General features: G+C 37.9%; 1 protein-coding gene across 4 annotated transcripts in view; it reads right to left on the bottom strand.

The window, feature by feature from the left end:
• The window catches only part of usp46 (ubiquitin specific peptidase 46), a 93,433-nt gene that overhangs the window by 38,192 nt on the left and 34,112 nt on the right, over positions 1 to 21,129 (bottom strand). For all 4 annotated transcript variants that reach the window (XM_069924672.1, XM_069924674.1, XM_069924673.1 and 1 more), the window contains 3 exons: positions 15,145 to 15,225; positions 11,244 to 11,457; positions 8,489 to 8,718 (listed from right to left, as the gene is read on the bottom strand). In XM_069924672.1, coding sequence (XP_069780773.1) covers positions 8,489 to 8,718; positions 11,244 to 11,457; positions 15,145 to 15,225 — 525 coding nt within the window. The remainder of the gene's footprint in view (positions 1 to 8,488; positions 8,719 to 11,243; positions 11,458 to 15,144; positions 15,226 to 21,129) is intronic.

Raw genomic sequence — 21,129 nt, 5'->3', positions numbered from 1 at the left:
ATGCCGTTGGTATAATAGATCGAATCTGCCCGGTGGCCACGTCACATAAGAGGGTTGTACTACCTGTGCAGACTGGGACATCCTAAAGCTGCAGCCCTGTACTGAGGTAACTCGTCGTCCAGCTGCTGTGCCTCCGCTAGTGTCATGAAGTCCAGTCTGTTGGCCAGAGAGCGGATGCTCCGTCTCAACAAGGCATCCGCGACCACATTATCTTTTCCTGAGATGTGCCTCACATTGGTGGTGTACTCCGAGACGCAAGACAAGTACCTCTCCTGGCAGGTCGACCAGGGATCGGAGATCTTGGCTAGGGAAAACGTCAGTGGCTTGTGATCTGTGAAAGCCCTTCACTCAAGGGAGTACCGGAAGTGGTGGATGACTAAGTACAGTGACAGTATTGATCGAGTGAAGCGCAGGTTTACAAGGTTAGTTTCCGGGACAGCAGGATTGTAGTTGATCTGGCTCTGTTTTCTTTTTATGATTATGTATGATAATTGGGCTGTTAGATGAGATCGGAGTGATCGGCGTGATTTAGCTATATCGGTAGGTTTTTTTTTAAGTTTTTAATTCAGATTTGTTTTTTCTTCCTTTTTGGGTTTTTTTTCTCTCTTTTTTAAATATTTTTATTAATTATATCATTTTTTTTAGAGATAGTTCATACTCTAAACTGATCTAAAATTTTTTTTTATGATATATTTTTATTCTGCAATATTATTGTTTAATATCTGTATTAATTCGTTATTTACCATGTATTTTTCATATCTCTTTGAACTGTATGTGTTTATAAATTATAATAATAATAAAAAGATTGGAAAAGAAAAGAAAGCAGGATTGTCATATGTGGATAGGTTAGAAAGACGGACTATATGCGATGGAGTTTAGAAGGATGGAGGGGAGACATGATTGAGGTATTTAGGATTATCAAAGGGCTTGACAGGGTGAAATCAGAGCACATTTTCCCAATGATGGGTGAAACTCGGACTAGAGGGCATAGAGAATACAGGGAAGGCCATTTAAGACAGAAATTAGAAGAATTTTTTTTACCCAGAGAGTTGTGGGTTGTGGAATACATTGCCACAGAGGGTAGTGGGGGCAGATTCATTGGATAGATTTAAGAGAGAGTTGGATAAGGCTCTTGTGGGCAGGGAAGTTAAGGGTTATGGGGATAAGGCTGAGATTGGTTATTGAAAAGGAAAGATCAGCCATGATCTGATAAATGGCTGTGCTGGCTTGAAGGGCCAATTGGCCTACTCCAGCACCTATTCTCTATTGTCAAAAGCACTGTACTTTAGTTTCAGGGCCACAGATGATTGCTGAAGAAAGCTAGCAGACATCAACTTCCTTCTATCTGCTGCTCCAGAACTCCACCAATCGCTGTTCCTGAGGCATCGACCGTGAGTGCTGTGGATGCATCTGGTCTGGGGAGGGCCAGGAGCGCAGGGTTACCTAGGGTGCAGGGTTACCTAGAACTTTGCCTTGCCAGTCATCAGGGTGAAGAGTGGGCACATGGTTCGAGCCGCTGCAGGGATGAACCTGTGATAAAAGTTGGCCATCCCCACAAACTCCTATAGTCCTTCAGTCGTACTGGGTCTCGGAAAGTTGCAGATAGCCTCCACCTTGCTGGGTAGTGGTATGGCCTCATCTTTGGTAATCCTGTCGCCCAGGAAGTCAATTTTACTTGGTCCGAACTGGCATTTGGCCAGGTTGATAGTAAGGCTGAACTCACGTGGGCGATTGTAGAGGTTTCAGAGGTGCTCCTGTCGGGTTCTGCTCACAACCAGGATGTCATCTAAGTAGACGAAGATGCCATCCAGGTCTCGGCTCACCATGACCATCAGTCGCTGGAAGGTCTGTGCCACATTCTTGAGCCCAAATGGCATCCTCAGGAACTCTAACAGCCTGAATGGAGTGATGATGGCCAACTTGGGGACGTCGTCAGGGTGCACCGCGATTTGGTGGTACCCTCACACCAGGTCCACCTTATATGCAGGTTTTTTTGCAGTCCTGAATATGCGACATGGGATAACGATGCGGAGTGGTGGCCTCATTGATCCACCAGTAGTCGCCACACAATCTCCAGCCCCCAGATACTTTAGGCACCATGTGCAGGGGAGAAGCCCATGGATTGCCTGACTGCTGAACGATGCCTAAACTCCTCAAGCTTGCGGACCTCCTCCTTGGCCAGTTGGAGCTTCTCCGGGGGAAGTCATCTCACCCTTGCATGAAGAGGTGGACCCTTGGTAAGGATGATGTCTGATGCTGTGTTGGGGCATCTCCACTATGAACTGAAGGGAAAGGATTGCCGGGAACTCGGCAGCACCTTGGAGAACTCATCGTCTGAGTGATGGATGGAGCCTAGGTGCAGTGCCGGGAGCCCGGCACTTCCAAACTGCAGCTCGGCCCTACAAGTGTCATAGATCTGTATTCTGCTGTTGTTGGCAGCCCTAAACGCAGGGCCTGCTTGCCTGCATCTAGTGTCCAAGCCTGTAGAGGCCATCACACTGACCTCTGCTCCTGCATCCACCAAGAATCATCTTCTGGAAAGGCGATCTCTTACATACAGGAGGCTCCCTCGATGGCCAGCTGCTGTGCCATCAACGACATCTGGCCTTGTTTCCCTGGAACTCACAGGGCGACTGGCATTGGCAGGCCTCAGTGCCCCATCTTTGGTGGTAGAAACACCATCTCTCCTTGGACTCTTCCCTGCCTCTTGTCTCCCGCTCCTTTCCCCGGCCTGCCTTGGTCTGGTTGAGATTTTGTGACGAGCCCCATGGTAGCCAAGCACTTCTGTTTTTGCTTCCACAGAATATCTGCCCATGCTGCAACTTTCCAGGGGTCACTGAAATCTGCTTCAGCCAGGAGAAGTTGGATGTCCTCGAGCAGCTGCTCCAAGTACGCCTGCTCGAACATGATGCAGGGTTCGTGGTCTCCCAGGAGGGTCAGCATCTCATTCATGAGCACTGATGGGGATCTGTCCCCTAGCCCATCCAGGTGGAGTAGCCATGCCCCTGTCAATTGCCACAAGAGTCCGAAGGTCCCAGTCAATAGCTCTTTAAAGGCAGTGTAAGTGCCTTCTGATGGTGGCTTGTGGATGAAGTTGGCCACTCTGTCTACAGTCTCTGGATTCAAGGTGCTGACCATGTGGTAGTACCATGTGGACTCAGATGTGATTCCTTGAATCTGGAATTGAGCTTCAGCCTGATCGAAACACTTGCCAGGTCAAACTGTCCAGAAGGTCAGGAGCTTGAGACCAATTGCGCTGATCACTGCTTCGCTATGCATCGCTGGGTTTAGATTCTGTCTAAACCACGGGTCACCAATTGTAACCGGCTGCTATGAAGAAACACATACTCGCAGTGCGGAAGGTTAAGCTCTGACTTTATGGAGGCTGGAAGTGCTCATTTTATATAGTTAGTTTCCTCCATTTGTTGATTGGTTGGCATCAGCTGCATGAATAACAAAAACGGGATTCCTGCCTGTGGGAACATTCTTCAATATGATTACTCTTCTTTCCCAGCCTGGTGCTGCTCTATGAGCTGGGCAGCCTGGCCAGCACCATTTTAAGGATGCTGGTATTGTATTGCCCCAGCTTTCAACCGCGCCGGTTCGCTATGCTAGGGATTGCGTTAGTGAGTTGAACCGTCCAGTGCCAGTCGCGTGGGGCTTGCGCTGCCCGGGGGCCGTGCGCAGCCTGCCATGCCCGTCGCGCCGACAGGAAATCACAGGCGCTCGCCAATCCGCCGCACCGCTCGACAGGTGGAAGAAGTGACTGGTTGTGCGGGGAGCCTTCCAACTGGCTTGCCGGCTGAGGACATCAACAGACTTCTCGTGTTACAATTTCTCGTGTTACAATGGGGAAGGATGTGCAATGAAGGGGGAGGACGGTGGGGGTGACATTACCAAAAAACAGCATCGGCTCTCGCTGCAGGGCGGGCCACCTCTAATACATTTTTGAAATGATCTTGCGGGCCAAATATAATTATATCGCGGGCCAGAGTTTGACATGTGTGTTTTACAGAACTTCTCCAAATTCTCACTTATTTTAGGTGGAGATTTTAATTGTTGTTTGAAAACAATTTTAGACCGTTCTTCAAAAAGAAAAGACTAATCTCTAGTAATTGGCTTTAACAGTACACTCCTTATCTAATACGGGTGTGTCTGAAGTATAGAGATTTTTGAATCCTACCTCCAAGAATTACTCTTTTCTCATCCATTCATAAAGCCTATACCAGGATTGATTTTTTTTAAATAAAAAGACTACCAGCTAATTACCTTGGTTAAAGTTTGTGAGTATCAAATTATAGTAATCTCAGATCACACTCCAGTCTCCAAGTTTGGAATTCCCAAATACTCCGAGTATTAAAAACAATGGCAGCTTAATGCCCTATTAAAATAAAGTTTCAATTTTTCTTTGATGTCAACTCAATCCCAGATGCTTCAAATTTAATGATCTGGGATACAATGAAAGCCTACCTATGTGGCCAAATTATTTCTTATACAGCCAATTTTAAAAAAGGGAAGAAAGATTAATCCAATTAAACCTTGCCCAAAATATAGACTTGGAACTATTCAGAGAAATAAATGAACTAAAATCTAAATTTGACCTTCTTTCTACACACCCAATTGAACAAAGGATTTTAAGAACAAAGGCCAATACATGGAGAGAAGTCCAGTAAACTGTTGGCTAACCAAATGAAAACCATGTCAGGTAATATGCAAATTAAGTTACATCTTCCTGATCTTACTACTACCGATCAATCCAAAATAAATAATATATTTAAAGATTTCTATAGTAATTTATATTGCCCTGAATTTAATAACGAGCCCAATTTAATGAATGAATTTTTAAACCATTTAAATATACCAATATTTTCTCAGGTAAATAGAATGTCTAGAAGCTCAAATTTCACAAGAAGTATTGCATAAAGCAGTATTTTCATTTCAATCAAGTAAAGCTCTGGGGCCGGATGGTTATCCAGTTGAGTTTTTACAAAACTTTTTCTAACAATTACTCCCACATTTAAGCAACTCTATCCAAGAAGGAAAATTACCTCCTTTTAATGAAGTAGCTATATTGGAGATCTTAAAGGGCCAGAGTCAGAGGATTGTGCATCTTAGAGATGAATTTTTCTAAAATTTTGGTGTATTGATTGGAGAATGCCTGACCAAGTATAATAAACTTGGATCAAACAAGTTTCATTAAAAATAGACATTCTTATTATAATATCCATAGATTACTGAATATCATGTATACACCTTCTACTCATAACAATGAATGTATTTTAACCATTAGATGCTGAAAAAGCATTCAACAGAGTAGAATGGGAATATTTATTTGCCACCCTAGTAAAATTTAATTTTGGCCCAGGTTTTATACATTAGATAAAACTTTTATATACATTTCCAATGGCCTCAATTCATAACAATTCCCAGAAATTCAAGCTTTTTAAACTGCATTGAGGCATGAGACAAGGCTGTCCTCTGAGCCTATTCTTTTTGACTTCATACTGGAACCCCTTACTATTGCTCTGTGGGCAAATCCTGATTTTACTGGTTTGTTTAGAGGAACTACTAAACGTAGGTTATCTCTTTATGTGAATAACCTTTTATTGTTCATTTCCAATCCTGAGTTATTCATACTGAACCATACTGTCATTATTTTGTTTTTAGCAGACATCTTCATGTCTGAATTTCTACCATTGAAGGGTGCACTGGAACTTTATTCTAAATATCCATTTGAAATAGTGAATGAACAATTTAAATGCTTAGGCATTATTATAACTAAGAATTTTTAAAACCTTTTTAAAGAAAACTTTGCACTTTTTGTCAACCAAACCAAATCAATTTTTACTGGATGGTCACCACTCTCATTGACTATGATTGGTCATATTAAATTGGTTAAAATGAATATTCTACCAAATTTTTTTATACCTTTTTCCAACCACTTCCGATATTCTATATTTATTCCCGTCCTTTTTGACAATTTTGAATCAATTATTATGTCATATAGATGGCAAAACAGGAAACCTAGATTGAATAAAGAGCATCTTCAGAACACTAGAAATAATGAGGGATTAGCCCTACCTAATTTCTGTTTTACTGCTAGAATATAAACACAAGAAATATGAAAAGACAAATGAATATCCTAATTGGATTGAGATTGAGTTCAAATCCCTCAGAAATAACTCCCTATGGACAGTATTGGGGTCATCTTTACCTATCCTATTTAAATATTGACAAAGAACTTAATAATAATACATAGATTGAAGACCTGGAATCCAAATCAGAATTTTTTTCCCCCCAGACTTATGGGATTTATAGTTACAAGTCCTATAATATCTATTTATTTATTTCAACCATCTATTTTAGATGCTGATTTTCAAGAATGCAGCTGTTTTTGGTATTAATAGTTTTAAAGATCTTTTTATACAACAAAATTTATATCTCTTCAATAGATAAGGACAATATTTAACCTATCAAACAGGCATTTTTTCCCAGATACTATCAAATTTGACATTTTGTTTGCTCTCAGCTTTTAACATTTCCTACTCTTCCTGACACAAATTTTATTGATAAACTCAAAGGCATGATATCTGCTTTATATTATAAACTATTGAATATGAAAGCAATTTCTTTAAGTGGAATTAAAAATGATTGGGGGAATGATCTGAATATCTCTTTCTCAAAGGAAGAATGGATTTCAATTTTGGGCCTGATTTCTAATTCATCATTGTTCGATAGGCATAGTCTTATTCAATTCAAAATGCTACATCGTGTTCATTTCCCACAAAGTCAAACTCACTCAAATTTATTCTGATATTAGTTCACTTTGTGACAAATTGTAAAATATTCAATGCCTCTTTGTTACATGTTTTAGACTTACCCAAATTTGCAAAAATATTGGATAGACATTTTTGGAAATTTTTCACCATCTTTAGGATCACTTTAGATCCATGTCCGATAATAGCACTATAGTTTTTCTAAAGATGTTAATATTTTATCTTCTAATCAAAGACCGATTATAGCATTCTCTACTTTATTAATAAGAACAATTCTGTTGAAATGGAAAGAAGAGTTCCCATCTACACATAATCAATGGCTATTAGATATTATGTCCTTTTAAAATCATGGAGAAAATTGGGCATAATGTCACGAAAATTAAGATTTCTTTTGATAAGACTTGAGGTCCATTTATAGCTCACTTCCATCATTTGACTAATTAGGTGCGATGATTAATGTCACTGGGCGTGCTTGTTTAGATCCCCTGAAGCTGCTTGTTCAGATTTAACACTACACACGATGAGTTTTAACCTTGATTATTGTGGGTTTGATTTTTTTTCCTTACTTATCTGTTATAATATTGTATGCATCATCATTTATTGGATTTAGAATTAAGTAGCATTGCTACTGTACCATATGTTATTATTTGTAAATCTGCAAAGGTTTCATTACAATAGATTTACTGCTTTTTTTTTGTTTGTTTTTTTTTATATACAAAACTCAAAAATAATTTTAAAAGAAGTGAGATGAACTGTGGTCCAGTTGGGAATACCACTCACTTGCTACATGAGAGTCACTAACAATGAGCCAGGGACCAGTCCCTTGGACAATTCCCCAAGGGGAAGCTGGTGGGGGGAGGGGGGGTTGGCAGGTCATCAGTGGGTATGGGCTGTGTGTAATGTAGATACATCCACAGGGTACTAGCCTTTAAATGGATTAGCATGGTGTGGTGTCTTTCAAGAGGTGGAATGTAGAGAGTTTTGTGGCCTCTCCTTCTGGAACCTGGTGGGAATGTGGATCGTGAGGATAACACAGCCTCTGTCTAGAATCTGATGGGAATGTGGATTGCAGAGACTCACGTGACCACTGACTGGAGTCTAGTCAGAAGTTACCTCACCTGCCAGTCAAGGGTTAGACCTGCCCCCAGGTGAGGCTGACGCACGACTACTCCTCAAGTCACGTGGATGGATCTTGCATTGAAAAACTGAACATGTGCAGTCTCTCTCTCTCTTGGTTTGCTTCTGCTGCATGGAGACCATCACTGAACTCCAGACTGCAGGACACGGGCAGCTCCGGAGGGCCTAATGCAATGGGCCTGTTCTAGATCCTGAGCTGTGGGCAATACTGGAGACCAGGTTCATTTGATAGTTGGAATTAATTTAGTTTCTTAGTGTGCTGAGCCTACTAGAGATAGAGAGAGTACTGTGTGTTTAACCCTCTCGTTTCCTGTCAGGAGTTGAGAATGTTTAGCAGCAGTTTATTTGCACCCAATGTGTATTCCGGGTTGGCCTGTGTTTGTGTGCTCTTTTGTGAATTCCCCTGTGCATAAAGCACATTGTTTGCTGATAGCATGTGTCCAGGCCTTGTCCCTCTTTGAACCCAATGAACCTATTCTTGAACATAACATCTTATCCACATTAAAAATTTGTTTGGAAATCAGAAAGAAGACAGTTCTCCTGTAATCAAAACCTTTTTTTAAGCCCTTACTTACTGTTTCACAGTTCAGACATCTCGTCTCATTAGTGAGCGTTCCTTGAAAAATTTCATGTACCCAGGAGGGTTCAGGTTTGTTGTTCTCTTCAATTTCATTTGCATTTCCATTCTTCAGTTTCCCATTCTGTTTCTCTTGCTTCTTCTCTTCCTGCAAGATGTCAGCGATGGTATTCAGCAGGTAGTTCAGAAACTCGTGTGCATCTTGTTGCATGTAGTTATCAAACAAGTCTACAGTTAAAAGAATAAAATAATAATTTCTCAATTGCAGAACCTTTAGCAGATCAGCTGGCTGCAGGATTGGCTCTTCAGCATGTGGTTCTGTGCTAAATTTGCCTGATCAACAGCTCTGAAACAAAGTTAGAGATTTTTTTTGTTTGAGATGGGAAATATTTTAAGTCAATATGAAAAATATTGATGCAACTGCAACAGAACTGAGTGTTTTTCTACCCCCCCCCCCCCAAGTGTGTCAACACCCAGTTTCTGCCATTATGAAAGTACCTTCCTATAAACAAACTGAAGGTATAGAGACAAACTTAACACTGCTTTGTGTGGTTATATCATCTTATAATACTGGGCTTCTTATCCATGCAGGAGCTCAACGACAAATCACTTCCAAACCAAGTTTATTATTCAGTTGTACCAATTTTTTGGAATTTGAGCTTGCAAAAGAGAATGCACAAATCATTTCTCACTCCAGGGATATTTTCCAGTACTTTCATATCACATCCCTCCTCTGCTGTTTAATTAAAGAAGTACCACACTTGCAGTCCTCCAGTCACTTCACCTATAGTCAGCAATAAATAAATAGATCTCTGTCAAAGCTTCAATGTCCTCCCTTGGTTTCCTTCGCATCCTGGGATTAATTTCCTCAGAGTCTGGGGAATTTTCAACCTTAAATAAAATCTGCTAAGCCCTCTCATACCTCCACCCTTTTGAAAGAGGAAAATGTGCTAGAATTTCACTGACCCCTTCCCTAAATTCCCAAATTGCAATGTAATTCTCCTTAATAAATACAAATGAAAAGTATTCATTTAAAACTTCCCCATATCTGCTCCTCCACACACACATTGTTGCTTTTGTCCACACTATTCCCCTGGTTGTACTCCTGACCTCAATATACTTCAAAATGGTTTGGGTTTTTCCCCCTTCATTTGTTTGACAGTGACATGTCTCTCATTTGCCCTGGTTTCCTTTTTTCTTTCAAATAAGGAATCATTTTCTGTTCTCTAGACCTGCCATATTTTAGTAAACCCAAACTTAAATATTCCTTGATGATATTCAGGGTTACTTGGATTTGCCATGATTACCTTTCAACTTACTGGAATGTGTTAGCCTTGAACACTAAATTACTCCCATTTTTTAAAAAAAATGTAGATTAACCAGTACATAGTTTTCCCCAGGTCTTGTCTCATAACATTAAAATCAACTTTAATTTTGGGACCACCCTGGTCTTCTTTCAGAACTACATTGAAACTTAAGAGTTTATGATCATGCTTCAAAATGCTTTCCCACCAACACCTCAACCACTTCTCAGGGTACATACAGCAATGCTCCTTCATTAATACACTCTAAACCTTTCATAAAGTTAGAGCATTCTCCTTTTGAAGATCACAAAGCTAGAATCTACTCAAAATATTCTTCTGTAATTTTCTGCAACAATAGTTTTGTTAAGCCAAAGTTCCTTTTTTTTGTTGTTTCTTGTTGAAAGCAGCGAGAAACTTGGTCTTTGCTACATATTATACAATGCTAGAGTCATAAAACTAATTATCAATCAAGTAATGACCTCCAAAATTATCATTTTTTTATTAAAAACCCAAACGAGGACACTGATTTTTAAAAAAATATCTAAATTATTTATTTATTCGACCTACGTGTCAAAAATTAAGATTATAGCGTAAGTACATAATAAAATATCAACAAATATGTGCTGAAAATGTATTTATAAAAATACTAAAATCTAAAAACTACAAAAAACCCTATTAACCCCTCCTCCCCCAAACTAATCTAGTCCCAAAATTAAAATACATGATATTTCATTATAAAACAATTACAAGTAATTAATTTGGATTGCATCAGTTGACATTCAAAGAGCTCAAAAACAAAAGTTGTTATATTTTTATATAACACTGATCAAGAAATTAATAAAATCATAATTTTAATTTGATTATTTTAGCATATTGACCCAACTGTATGCTTTGTGATGAAGAATAAAGATGCACATCTCAATACCAACTCGGTCATTATCTAAAAAGATCACTTAAACAAAAAGTTTCCCAACAAGTATTTAACGTGGCCTGCAACTTCCATTAGACCTGGGAGTACGATAAAACACTCTGTACAAACTAATCTGCCAAGATGAAATCTAAAAGACCTATGAACTGATGATTACAACAAAAGGAACAGATACTAAATGGTACCATTCTGATGGGTAGATGGAACCTGTTTTGTTCAATCAAGGAATAAAAATGAAAATTAATGGACAAAAGAGGAGGAAGCAGTAGAGTGGTTAAAACTTGAACTTAGTAATGGCAGTATTTTTATGGAAGGTTCAAAAATCACACTAAGAAAGAGGGTAGCAAGTTGATTTTCAGATCTACAAGGAAACCACAAGACATTGGGAATAACTAACCTGTTCTACAAGGAGGCAACATGCAGTGGTTCCACAATTCTACAAAGGATTGATTGTTTTATGCAATTCTTACAAATCTGTTGCAATTCAGGAAGAATGTAATTTTCTTAATTTCATTACTTACCATTCTCTTTTCGTAACCTGGAAATAAATTTCTTGGGAGGAATCACACCGACCTTTTTCTTCTGGGTAGCAATGCTATGGAAGAGGTCAGCTAGACATGTCAGGAGGTTTTCCTTCTTTTTAAGTTGTGCCTTGTATGCAAGTACATTCTCTCGAAACGGCCGGCAGAAGTACAACGCTTGCAGCACAGAGTTACAATAGCAAGTGTTCCCAAACTGTCACAACAAGAGACATGGCATTTAGATCATACACTTGAACAATTTCCCGACAATAAGCCCCTAATCTTATATTTCGCTCAACTGTGGAAATAAAGTGACCAAGAATCAGATTTTTCACTGTCAATGTTATATTTCACTCTATAGTACAAACCTTTAAAGCAAATAAACTGTTCAATTGACTGAATGTTAGTTTGAGAAATGAATTGTATGGTACAAAATTAATTATGGCCATTAGTAAGATTTCTTTTCATAAAGGATTCAGAAACCAGTTCCACGTAACAACAGTCATTTTAAACAATGCACCATTTTAATTTGAACATTTGACTTCCAAATTCTTTTTTTTTTTTTAAACTCGCTAAAATGATTTGAATCATACGAATTAATTACATTTTCTGGGATATGTTCTTATGCCAATTTTGATCATTTTATGCTTTAACATCAAGTTTGTTTTGAAAATTATCTTGGAACCTGTGGTCATATGCAGGCAAGACTGAATCAGGAATCAATATTACATAGCTGTTCTGGTGCAACAGATCCATCCTTTTACCTTTATGTTACATATATTTACCTCTATTAACCGATGATAATGTTTTACCATTTTAATGAACTGGGGAATACATCTACAGCCAAAGAATATGGGCATTGTGAAATGCAGAGCTGGAAAATATGCCTCAGGTCAGTCAGGAAACATCTTCTAATTCTAGAGAAAAAGGTAGTTGGGGTGGGGGGGGGGGGTGGTAATAACAAGCTGAGCCTTCTTGACCCTTATACAGAATTCCACACTTCAGGTAGATCTTCTTTGTACCTTCCTCCATCTGTGATATTGGCTCAGCTTCTCTTTTCCCAACCCCCTCCCCCATTTTTCCTCTACTCTGTTTCCAAGTCTCAGAGATGAAGCCCAGCCAGCTATTTCCACTACTTTCTAGCTTTTTAAAACTGAAAAAAAATTAGATTTTTTTTTTAATGTTCAGACCTTTAAGTCAATCTGTGACAGAAATATTGACACACTGTAAGCAAAATAAAAACCCAGTCAAACCAGCTCAATGGGATTGGGAAATTCCAAACAAGTAATATCCAGTAAAATCACCCAAGCAAATATTTGCAGTAAAGTTTAATATCTCACCCACATATTGCTGAGTAAAACTGCAAGTATTGTTTTATTTCTTTTTCTTTCAACAGCTACATTGAATTGATGGTTCACTACCTCAATCATCCATATATTGAAAAAGGATTATTTTGCATTTAGTCCTGTCTAAACCTTTAATACAGATAACTTGATCAATTAAATAGTGAAGTTCTAGCCATCCTACTCCTTTTGTAGGGGAAAAAACTTAAATCATCTCAATCCCTTGTATTACACAAGAAGTAGGAACAGAGTACACTGTTGAGACTGCTTCACCATTCAACAAGATAGAGGTTGATCTGACTATGGACTCAGTTCCATTTACCTGCCTTTTTCCCATAATCTTTAATTCCTGTACAATGCAAGTTTCCAATTGCATCTTCAATATAATTAACAAGGTAGGTTCTGCTTCCTTTGACAAGAGGATTCCACAGATTCATTGTGCTCGGGGAAAACCAGTACCTCTTCATCTCCAAAATTTGTTCATTTGAATCCAGACTCTCTGCCTTCAATTGTTTAACAGTACTTGATCTATATTAATACATAATGTCCAACTCCATGCATCTTTATCTTATGGAGTTAAACAGGAAAGTCTGCTGTTGCTAGAATTGTAGTGCAATGTTTAAAGGTGCTAGAGAAACTCACAGGTCATGCAGCATTTATAGGAAGCAAAGGGTTACGAAGGATTTGGGCTTGAGTCCTTCATCAAGGTACACAAAAGCAGAAAGATGCCAGAATGAAAGGTGTGAGGGTGGGGTGGGGAAGAAGAGGAGAAGACTGAAAGGAAGAAGGGGCAGGGGTGCACGGGCCAACAATCATGAAATCACAAGTGGAGATGGGAGAGCAGAAGAAAAATTAAGTGATACAGGAAGGGAGTAAGGGGATGTGGAACTGGAGGAAAGGACAGTGGGGGAAGAGCTGACTATAGTCAGGGAAAGAGATGTGGGGGAAGGAGGCCAAAAGAAACTGGAGAGGTCAATGTTAATGCCATCTGGTTGGAGAGTATCCAAACAGAATATTAGGCATTGTTCCTCCAATTAGCAGGGATTGCAGGAGGCTATGGTCAAACAAAGAATTTTTTATTTTTTTTTTAAATTATTTGTTTGTATCATTACAGGAAAAAAAATGAATAAATCATCAAATATCCATACCCAATGATACAAACAAAAACACATTTTTCTCCCCATCCTCCCTCCCCTCCAAAAGTAAAAGGAAAGAAACACCTACCATTTAATATATAATATTAGCATAGACAATCATTAATTGTAATTAAAAATTACTAATTAAGAGAAGATAAGATAGAAGAGGTGGTAGAAAATTATCCATAAAATGTTTCCAAATACTATAAAAAAATTTCAACTCAACTTAAATTATACATAATTTTTTCCAAAGGTATTCAATTTTGCATCTTATTATACCATCTAGTTAATAACATTTCTCTACCATCTTTCCATGACATCTTTGTAGTTTCTATTGCAATACTTAAAAAAATTTCTTGGTTTGTCCAATTTCAATTTTATATCCTTTTCATAAATATCTCTAATTAAAAATATTCTTGGATCTTTTGCTATCTTTATCTTCATAATTTGCCTTAATAATAAATTCAGTTCATTCCAAAACCTTTCCACTTTTTCACAAGACCACACTGAATGCAAAAAAATCTTTTGCACATTGAAACACTTTATTTGAATAATTAGGATTGTCCATTTAACTTATGAGGAATATAATACAAATAATGAAGAAAATTATATTGAACCATTTAATACATTTACTGTATTCATAACACTTACATAACAATTTTGACTAAATCTCCTCCTGTATATTTAAATCTTTCTCCCATCAGATTGTGGATGACAGACAAATTGATGTGGGAATGAGATGTGGAATTAAAATGGATGGCAACTAGGACATCCCCATTATTGTAGTGGACAGAGCAAAGATGCTCAACAAAACAATTCCCAGTCTCTCCAATGTTGAAGTGACCACATCGGGAGCATCGAATGCAATAAACGACCCCAGAAGATTCATGAGTGAAGTGTTGCTTCATTTGGACTGTTGGCTTGGAATCTCAAATGGTGGTGAGGAAGGAGGTACGTGTGCAACTATCATTTCTTGCGATCATGGGATAGGTACTGAGGGGCCGATTAGTGGGAAGAGATGAGTTTATGAGGAAGCCTCAGAGGGAGCAGACCCTGTGGAAAGTGGAGAGGGGAAAATATGTATGGTGGTGGGATCATATTGTAGGTGGAAAATAATATGTTGGATGCAGAACCAGTAGACGAAGACAAGGGGACATCCTACTGATGTCTTTTATGTGGCACCTGATTGAACATCTTCCTGAAATCCAAGTATTCAACATCCACCTGTTCCCCTCTCCACTGCACTCTTTATTTCCTCAAAGAACACCAGTAAGTGTCAAAGTTGCATTCTTTTGAACACAACCCTAATTTTTCCAGGAAGGCAAAGTAACAAGTTGAGAAAAGAATTTTTTGATTTAAAAAAAATTATTTTTTGAAATAATCACTCTGCATTAGTTTCTTCAAAAAGTGCCATACACTTACATTGACCAAACCAAAGTAGTGTTCATTGATTGGGAACTGCTCTGGGCCGATGTCTTTCTCCAGAGCAGAGGCATTGGTGCCCTGCAAGAAAAGTACAAATATTGGTGATGATAAAGTGATATATATTGCAAACAATGGTTATAACTGGGTAAGCTGCCGCAAATTCAAACAGCAGAACACTATTACAACAGTGTGAAACTTGGAAAGACAAATGCAGTTCATCTTCAGCCAGGAAAATTTCAATATTCGCAATTTTGGTAAAGGGGTACAAATGCAAGCAGGATTTTCTTATCTAAAACTGCATTTATATCTTCAAACAACAAGCGGTTGGAAATAATTGATCAGATAGTGCACCCAAGGAATGATTCACATAAACAATCATTTCAGAAGAATCTCCATGAGACAAACACAAGATGTTGATGGATGGAGTAAATAATGCAGCATTCAATTTATGGAGACTGGGGAGAGTGGGTGTGGCAAGAGAAAAGAGGAAGGAGGTATGCCATATACAATACGATGACATTTTGAAACAAGTTCTAGAATGTAGGTCAATAGGGCTTAAAGTTTTTCCATCAATGTTAGAGCACAAGGGAGAAAATTCCACTGTAGACCATGGTTGGTTGAGCAGAAAAGCAAGGCTGGGGAGGGTTTAGAAGAGAAAACAGAAAAACCTGTTAAGTTTTCAAGCAAAGAATGCTAATTCTTAAAGTAGCACATTAAGAAACAGGGAACTATTTGAAGTCAATAAGTATCAAAGTAATATGAGAATGGATCAGAATAATGAATCACTTAAAAGGTGGGGGATTCATGATAAATTGGTGCTTTGAAGAGAATATGGAGGGAAGAAACAAAATCTATTCAGGTAGTAAAGCTGTTAATGACTATTTTGGCAACAATATAGGCAGGGCAGAAGAGGGCAATGTTTCAGTGGGAGGTACGAATTGCCTAAATTTAGTATCAAGACTCAGAGGGATGCATATGTAACAAGCACCTGGAAAATGTGTCAGTTAAATGAGCAATGGTTAGGTCTTTCTGGCAATGCCACCAGATGAGAATTTCTCTCTCCAATTGCAATAATACCCAACAAGTCCATAATCTGATAAAGACCAAATAAATTTCCATTTCTGTAGCATTCTTTCCTAAATTCAGGATGTCCCAATTAACTTTCTGGGGATCAGGATTAAATCAATCCATTAAGATTCAGGGAGAACAGCAATAATGAATCAAAAATTAGAGGTTTTTTTTAAATGCACAAATCCAAGCAATAATGACAAGAAACCAAATTAGCCAGGCATTTGGGATTAATCCAAGGTTTATTTTAAGTATCCAAGGCAACAGGTAGAACAAGATTTGCAGAGGATTAGATGAAAAGAATGCAACCTTGACGTCAAGACAGGTTTCAATTACGAGTACATTAAATAGTGTATTCTAAAGGGAAGTGATACAAAATTAAATGGGTTACGAAAGTTTCCTTCTAATTTAAGCAATACATTGGAGAGGATATTTTATTAATGTACAAAGACAAGATACATCTCTGAAACAGCAGTAACTAATGCACTGTTAGCTTTCAAGCTTAATTCTTATTATAAATGCAAGGCTCTAATTTAAGAACACTACATATACATCTGTAGGCCAAGGTTTTCAAAGCTATACTCAGCCAGAAAATCTATGATACCAAAGTAATTGATGCTCAGTTGTAATGGAACACAGTTTATGCATTAATGTTCAGTTCTTTCCAGAATTTATTTTTATTTTCAGGGGAGAGTTTGATTTGGCATGTGCAAACCTGTTTTGTACTGTTGATTAGATTTAGTGGTCTTTGCATACATACAAATTTCTCCTTGTTTTGGAATATGAAGCCTTGGGCACATTAGAGGTGATCTTAGAGGACACAAATTACTGAATATGTAGGACTGAAGTAGTGGGTTTGAGTGACGTGTGAAATGACTGAAGATGTTCAGTGTCTCAAATTTATTTTAATTTTGAGTAAGAACCTTCATGAAGTTTGCAAAATCTAAAAAGGTATAAGAGACAAGAAACAAATAAGATAGATCCCAGTTTTTCAGATTTACCCAAATGAATATTTTCTTTCTTCCTACATTATAGGGAACAGGTAGGGTTAGTTTACTCAATGACAAATTGATGGACATACAGTACAAGCAGCTCCGAATTACATTGCAATCAATTTTTTAAAAAAACCAAAAACTGGGCAAATAATAAAAGCTGATCCTAAATTAGGATAATATAGACAGAATTATACTCAAACTATATCAAACATTTTCAGCAGATCCTCGAATTTCATAGTATTCAAATTTTGTACAGCTATAGTTTATGGAAACAGAAAATAAGAGCAGGATTTCATATAAATCTGAAATATGCAGCTATTTGGTGGTTGTTCAACTCTTCAAGGAAACCAAACTTACACAAACACAAAATATAAATAATATGGCAAAATCATTTAGACAGTTCTCAAAAAAAAAAATCAAGGCTCATGAAGATGACTGGAATACATAAAAATCACAACAGTATAAATCAAACTAATGAGCTTTTATTTTGACATACATCATGTATAATTACTCCATTTCTCTAGTTGGGAATTATTGATGTGTTCATGCAGCCCAATCGCACATTCTCCTGTCCATGTTGAATCTCTTATTTCACAAAATCAACCTCAATATTGTAATCTAAATAGAGTACTTTTAAACAAACTTGAGAATACACTTCCACTGGAAACCTGTTAAACAAAGCCTAATCGTGCATTTCCAATACAAGGATTATTTTGACACTAAACAATCTTCTCAATTCCCTCCCCGACCTCAATTAGATGAGACATTTCATTTGGAAAAATTGCAAGGCATCTAGCTACAAATGCAATCCCTTCTTTGGGCCAATAAATGTGGATAACTCCTCACTATTGGTTCAATTAATAGCTCAAAACTAAGAAATTGAAGTTTCTCAAGGGCACGTTTTCAGAAACAAACATTACTGCACAAGTCAAAGAAAATACTCAAATGTTCTGCACCTGGAAACACCACAAAAAAGGAGCCAAATAAACATGAACTTGGTATTTAATGTTATAACTGCACTGGGAGCTAATCAACCATTTTCAATGTCAGGAGCAGTATTTACATGGGAACATAGGAAGGAGGGACAGGAGTAGGCCAAAAATGGCCCATCGAGCCTGCTCCGCCATTCAATATGATCATGGCTGATCTAATTTATGACCTAAGTCCACCTACCTGCCTTCTCCCCATATCCCCCAATTCCTCTCTGTAAAATAAACCTGGCACAGAATGTGAAAACTTCCTGCACAACCTCACTGCTAACTATAATTTCTATTTAATATAGAGTCAGAGTAGAGAAACATCCCCTTTCACCAATTACATTCATGTCAAACTTTTGCCCATCTCCACCAATCACATTTGCCCATGTTGGGACTGTATTCTTCTAAGTACAATTGTATCCGATCCTACCACCTTGTCTTCTTGCGCATCCCAGATATCAACCACTAAAAAAAATCATGTCATCCCCTTAAAAGCTCCTACCTCTTTCTTGCTAGGTCCTCTTTTGGATACCCAAATCATGGGGGGAAAAAAAATTATATCCTATGCATATTCTCAAACTTGCATACTTCTATCAAGTCACCACCCAGACTACTTCACTCCAGCCTAGCCAATAATGTCTCTAATCCAGGCAATGCCTTGCAAATCTCACCATCAGACATTAGTCTTTTACTATGGTGTCCAGAGAGGATCTCAATGCATGTGCAATTTAACCGTTCATTATTGTTGCAACATTACATCCAATGCTTGTGTCCTAGCTGATGAAAGCAATCAAGCCAGCCATTTGGTCTCAACACCTCCAGTGCTGCTGCTTACTTGAAATTATGAACTTGAACCCCATAGTCTCAGTTTATCAAAATAAGCACATATTAAATATGTTATATATGAAATAAGCATGGAATGCCTTGGGCTTTCTTCAACACCCCATTACCACTTTCATGGAACCATGGACTTGACCACCAGGTCTCTATTTTTAAAAATTCCTTAGTACTATTTCACTATTCAAAATGCATCATCTTGAACTTTTCCAGAAACAACTTCCATCTGTAAACACTGCTCCCAACTTTCCATCTGCTCAGTTTAGAATTTTTTAAGTATCTGCTAACCTTGCTATATTTCCTACATTCACATCCAAGTTATAGGTCTTGGCATTGATCCTTGTGTTATTGCACTAATCACAGACATCAAATCAGAAAACTATCCTTCCACCACTACCCTATGCCAAGCTAATTTTTGATCCATTAAGTTCAATGTGCTTTAATATTCTGGACTGGCTAACCAAGCAGAACCATGTCAAATGCCATAGTGAAGTCCAGAGAAAATATACTCATCTGCCTTCAGTCTCCTTCTCAAAAAACACCTAAATTTGTGAGACAGGATGCCATCCTCAAAGCTATGCTGACTATCCCCAGTATATTCACACCTTTGCAAAAGAACACAAATCCTGTTTTAGAAATTTCTCCAATAATTTCCTTACCACTGACAAGGCTCACTGATCCACAATTAACTGGTTTATCCCTAGTATTCTTAAATCAAGGAACATTAGCTACCCTCCATTTTCTAGTACATAACTCATGGCTAACAAAAATGCAAGAATCTCCATTGGGGCCTTTGCATTCTCCTCTCTGTTTCCCTCATTTCAATCAGAGAAAGGTCTAATTGAGGCTTGAGGAGTTATCCATCCATTTGTGTTCTAAAGAAATTAACACCCCACCTTAAAACCAATATGATCCAGACAGTCAACATGCCCCCAACTATCTTCCATGTCCTCTTCCTTGGCTAATATAGAGAAGTTTTCATTCCAGACCTTGCCCACTTCCCCTGGCAGCAAACAGATTATCCTTTATTACCTGAAAGGGTCCACTCTTTCCTCAGCTATCCTTTCCTCCTAACATACTAAGAATGACAGAATTCTCCTTAATCTTACCAACAAAGAATATTTCACGACCTTGTTCTTCCCTCCAACTTTCTATCATAAATACTCTCCTACAGGCTCTATATTCCTTAAAGGGCTTGTTTGATTGTACAGACAGTGCCCCCCCTCCCCTTATGGATGTTTTACTTATGGAAATTCTCCCTTACAGAATTTTCAAATCACTACACAAGAATTTGAGATATGGAATAAAATTTGCTCTCAGAAAATATGTGTAACAATATAAATAGTTATTTTTTTTAAACTTTGTTTTGTTCATATTTTATTTTGGTTTTCAAACTATCAAATATCCATCTTTTACATAAATATAGCAAAATAGTCTATATGCCATTTGCATACAAAAAAAACTTAAAAATACAAATTTTCATAAATATTTGTAACTAAAATCAAGCAGGATAAACTGATACATGGTCTTTTCCGTCTACCACCGGAGCTTACAGTCCATTTTACTAAAAATAAAAATAGTATAAAATCGAGGGATGATGATAAATTTACAACAGCAATGAGCACCAATATAATTCAAATACGATTGCCAGGACTTGAGGAATGCATCATGTTTGTTTTGGAAATTATAAGTGATCTTTTCCGTAGGGATACAACTGTCCATTTCTGATATCCATCGTGTCAAAGAGATCAGTGTATTTGACTCCATGAGACTGCCGCACATTTATTGGCCATTGGCAGTGCAATCTTAGTAAACGATATTTGATACTCTAAGATTATTACTAATATCTATAAAATTCCCCAATAAATTTAATTCTGGGTTACCAAGAAAATTAACTCCATTAATCTTTGTTAAGACTTCAGACACTTCTTGCCAGAGAGAAATGACCTTGGTACATGACCACACTGAATGAAGAAATGTTCCTTCCTCTATTTCACATCGAAAACATCTATCAGATATTTCTGGTATTGATTTGTGCAAATCTTTGGAGTCAAATATAATTGATGCAAAAAATTGTATTGCACCAAACCATACCTCGGATTGAT

This window comes from Narcine bancroftii, chromosome 3 (assembly GCF_036971445.1).
Source record: "Narcine bancroftii isolate sNarBan1 chromosome 3, sNarBan1.hap1, whole genome shotgun sequence".
In the NCBI taxonomy this organism is placed as follows: Eukaryota; Metazoa; Chordata; class Chondrichthyes; order Torpediniformes; family Narcinidae; genus Narcine; species Narcine bancroftii.
This window is presented reverse-complemented; position numbering and strand designations above follow the sequence as displayed.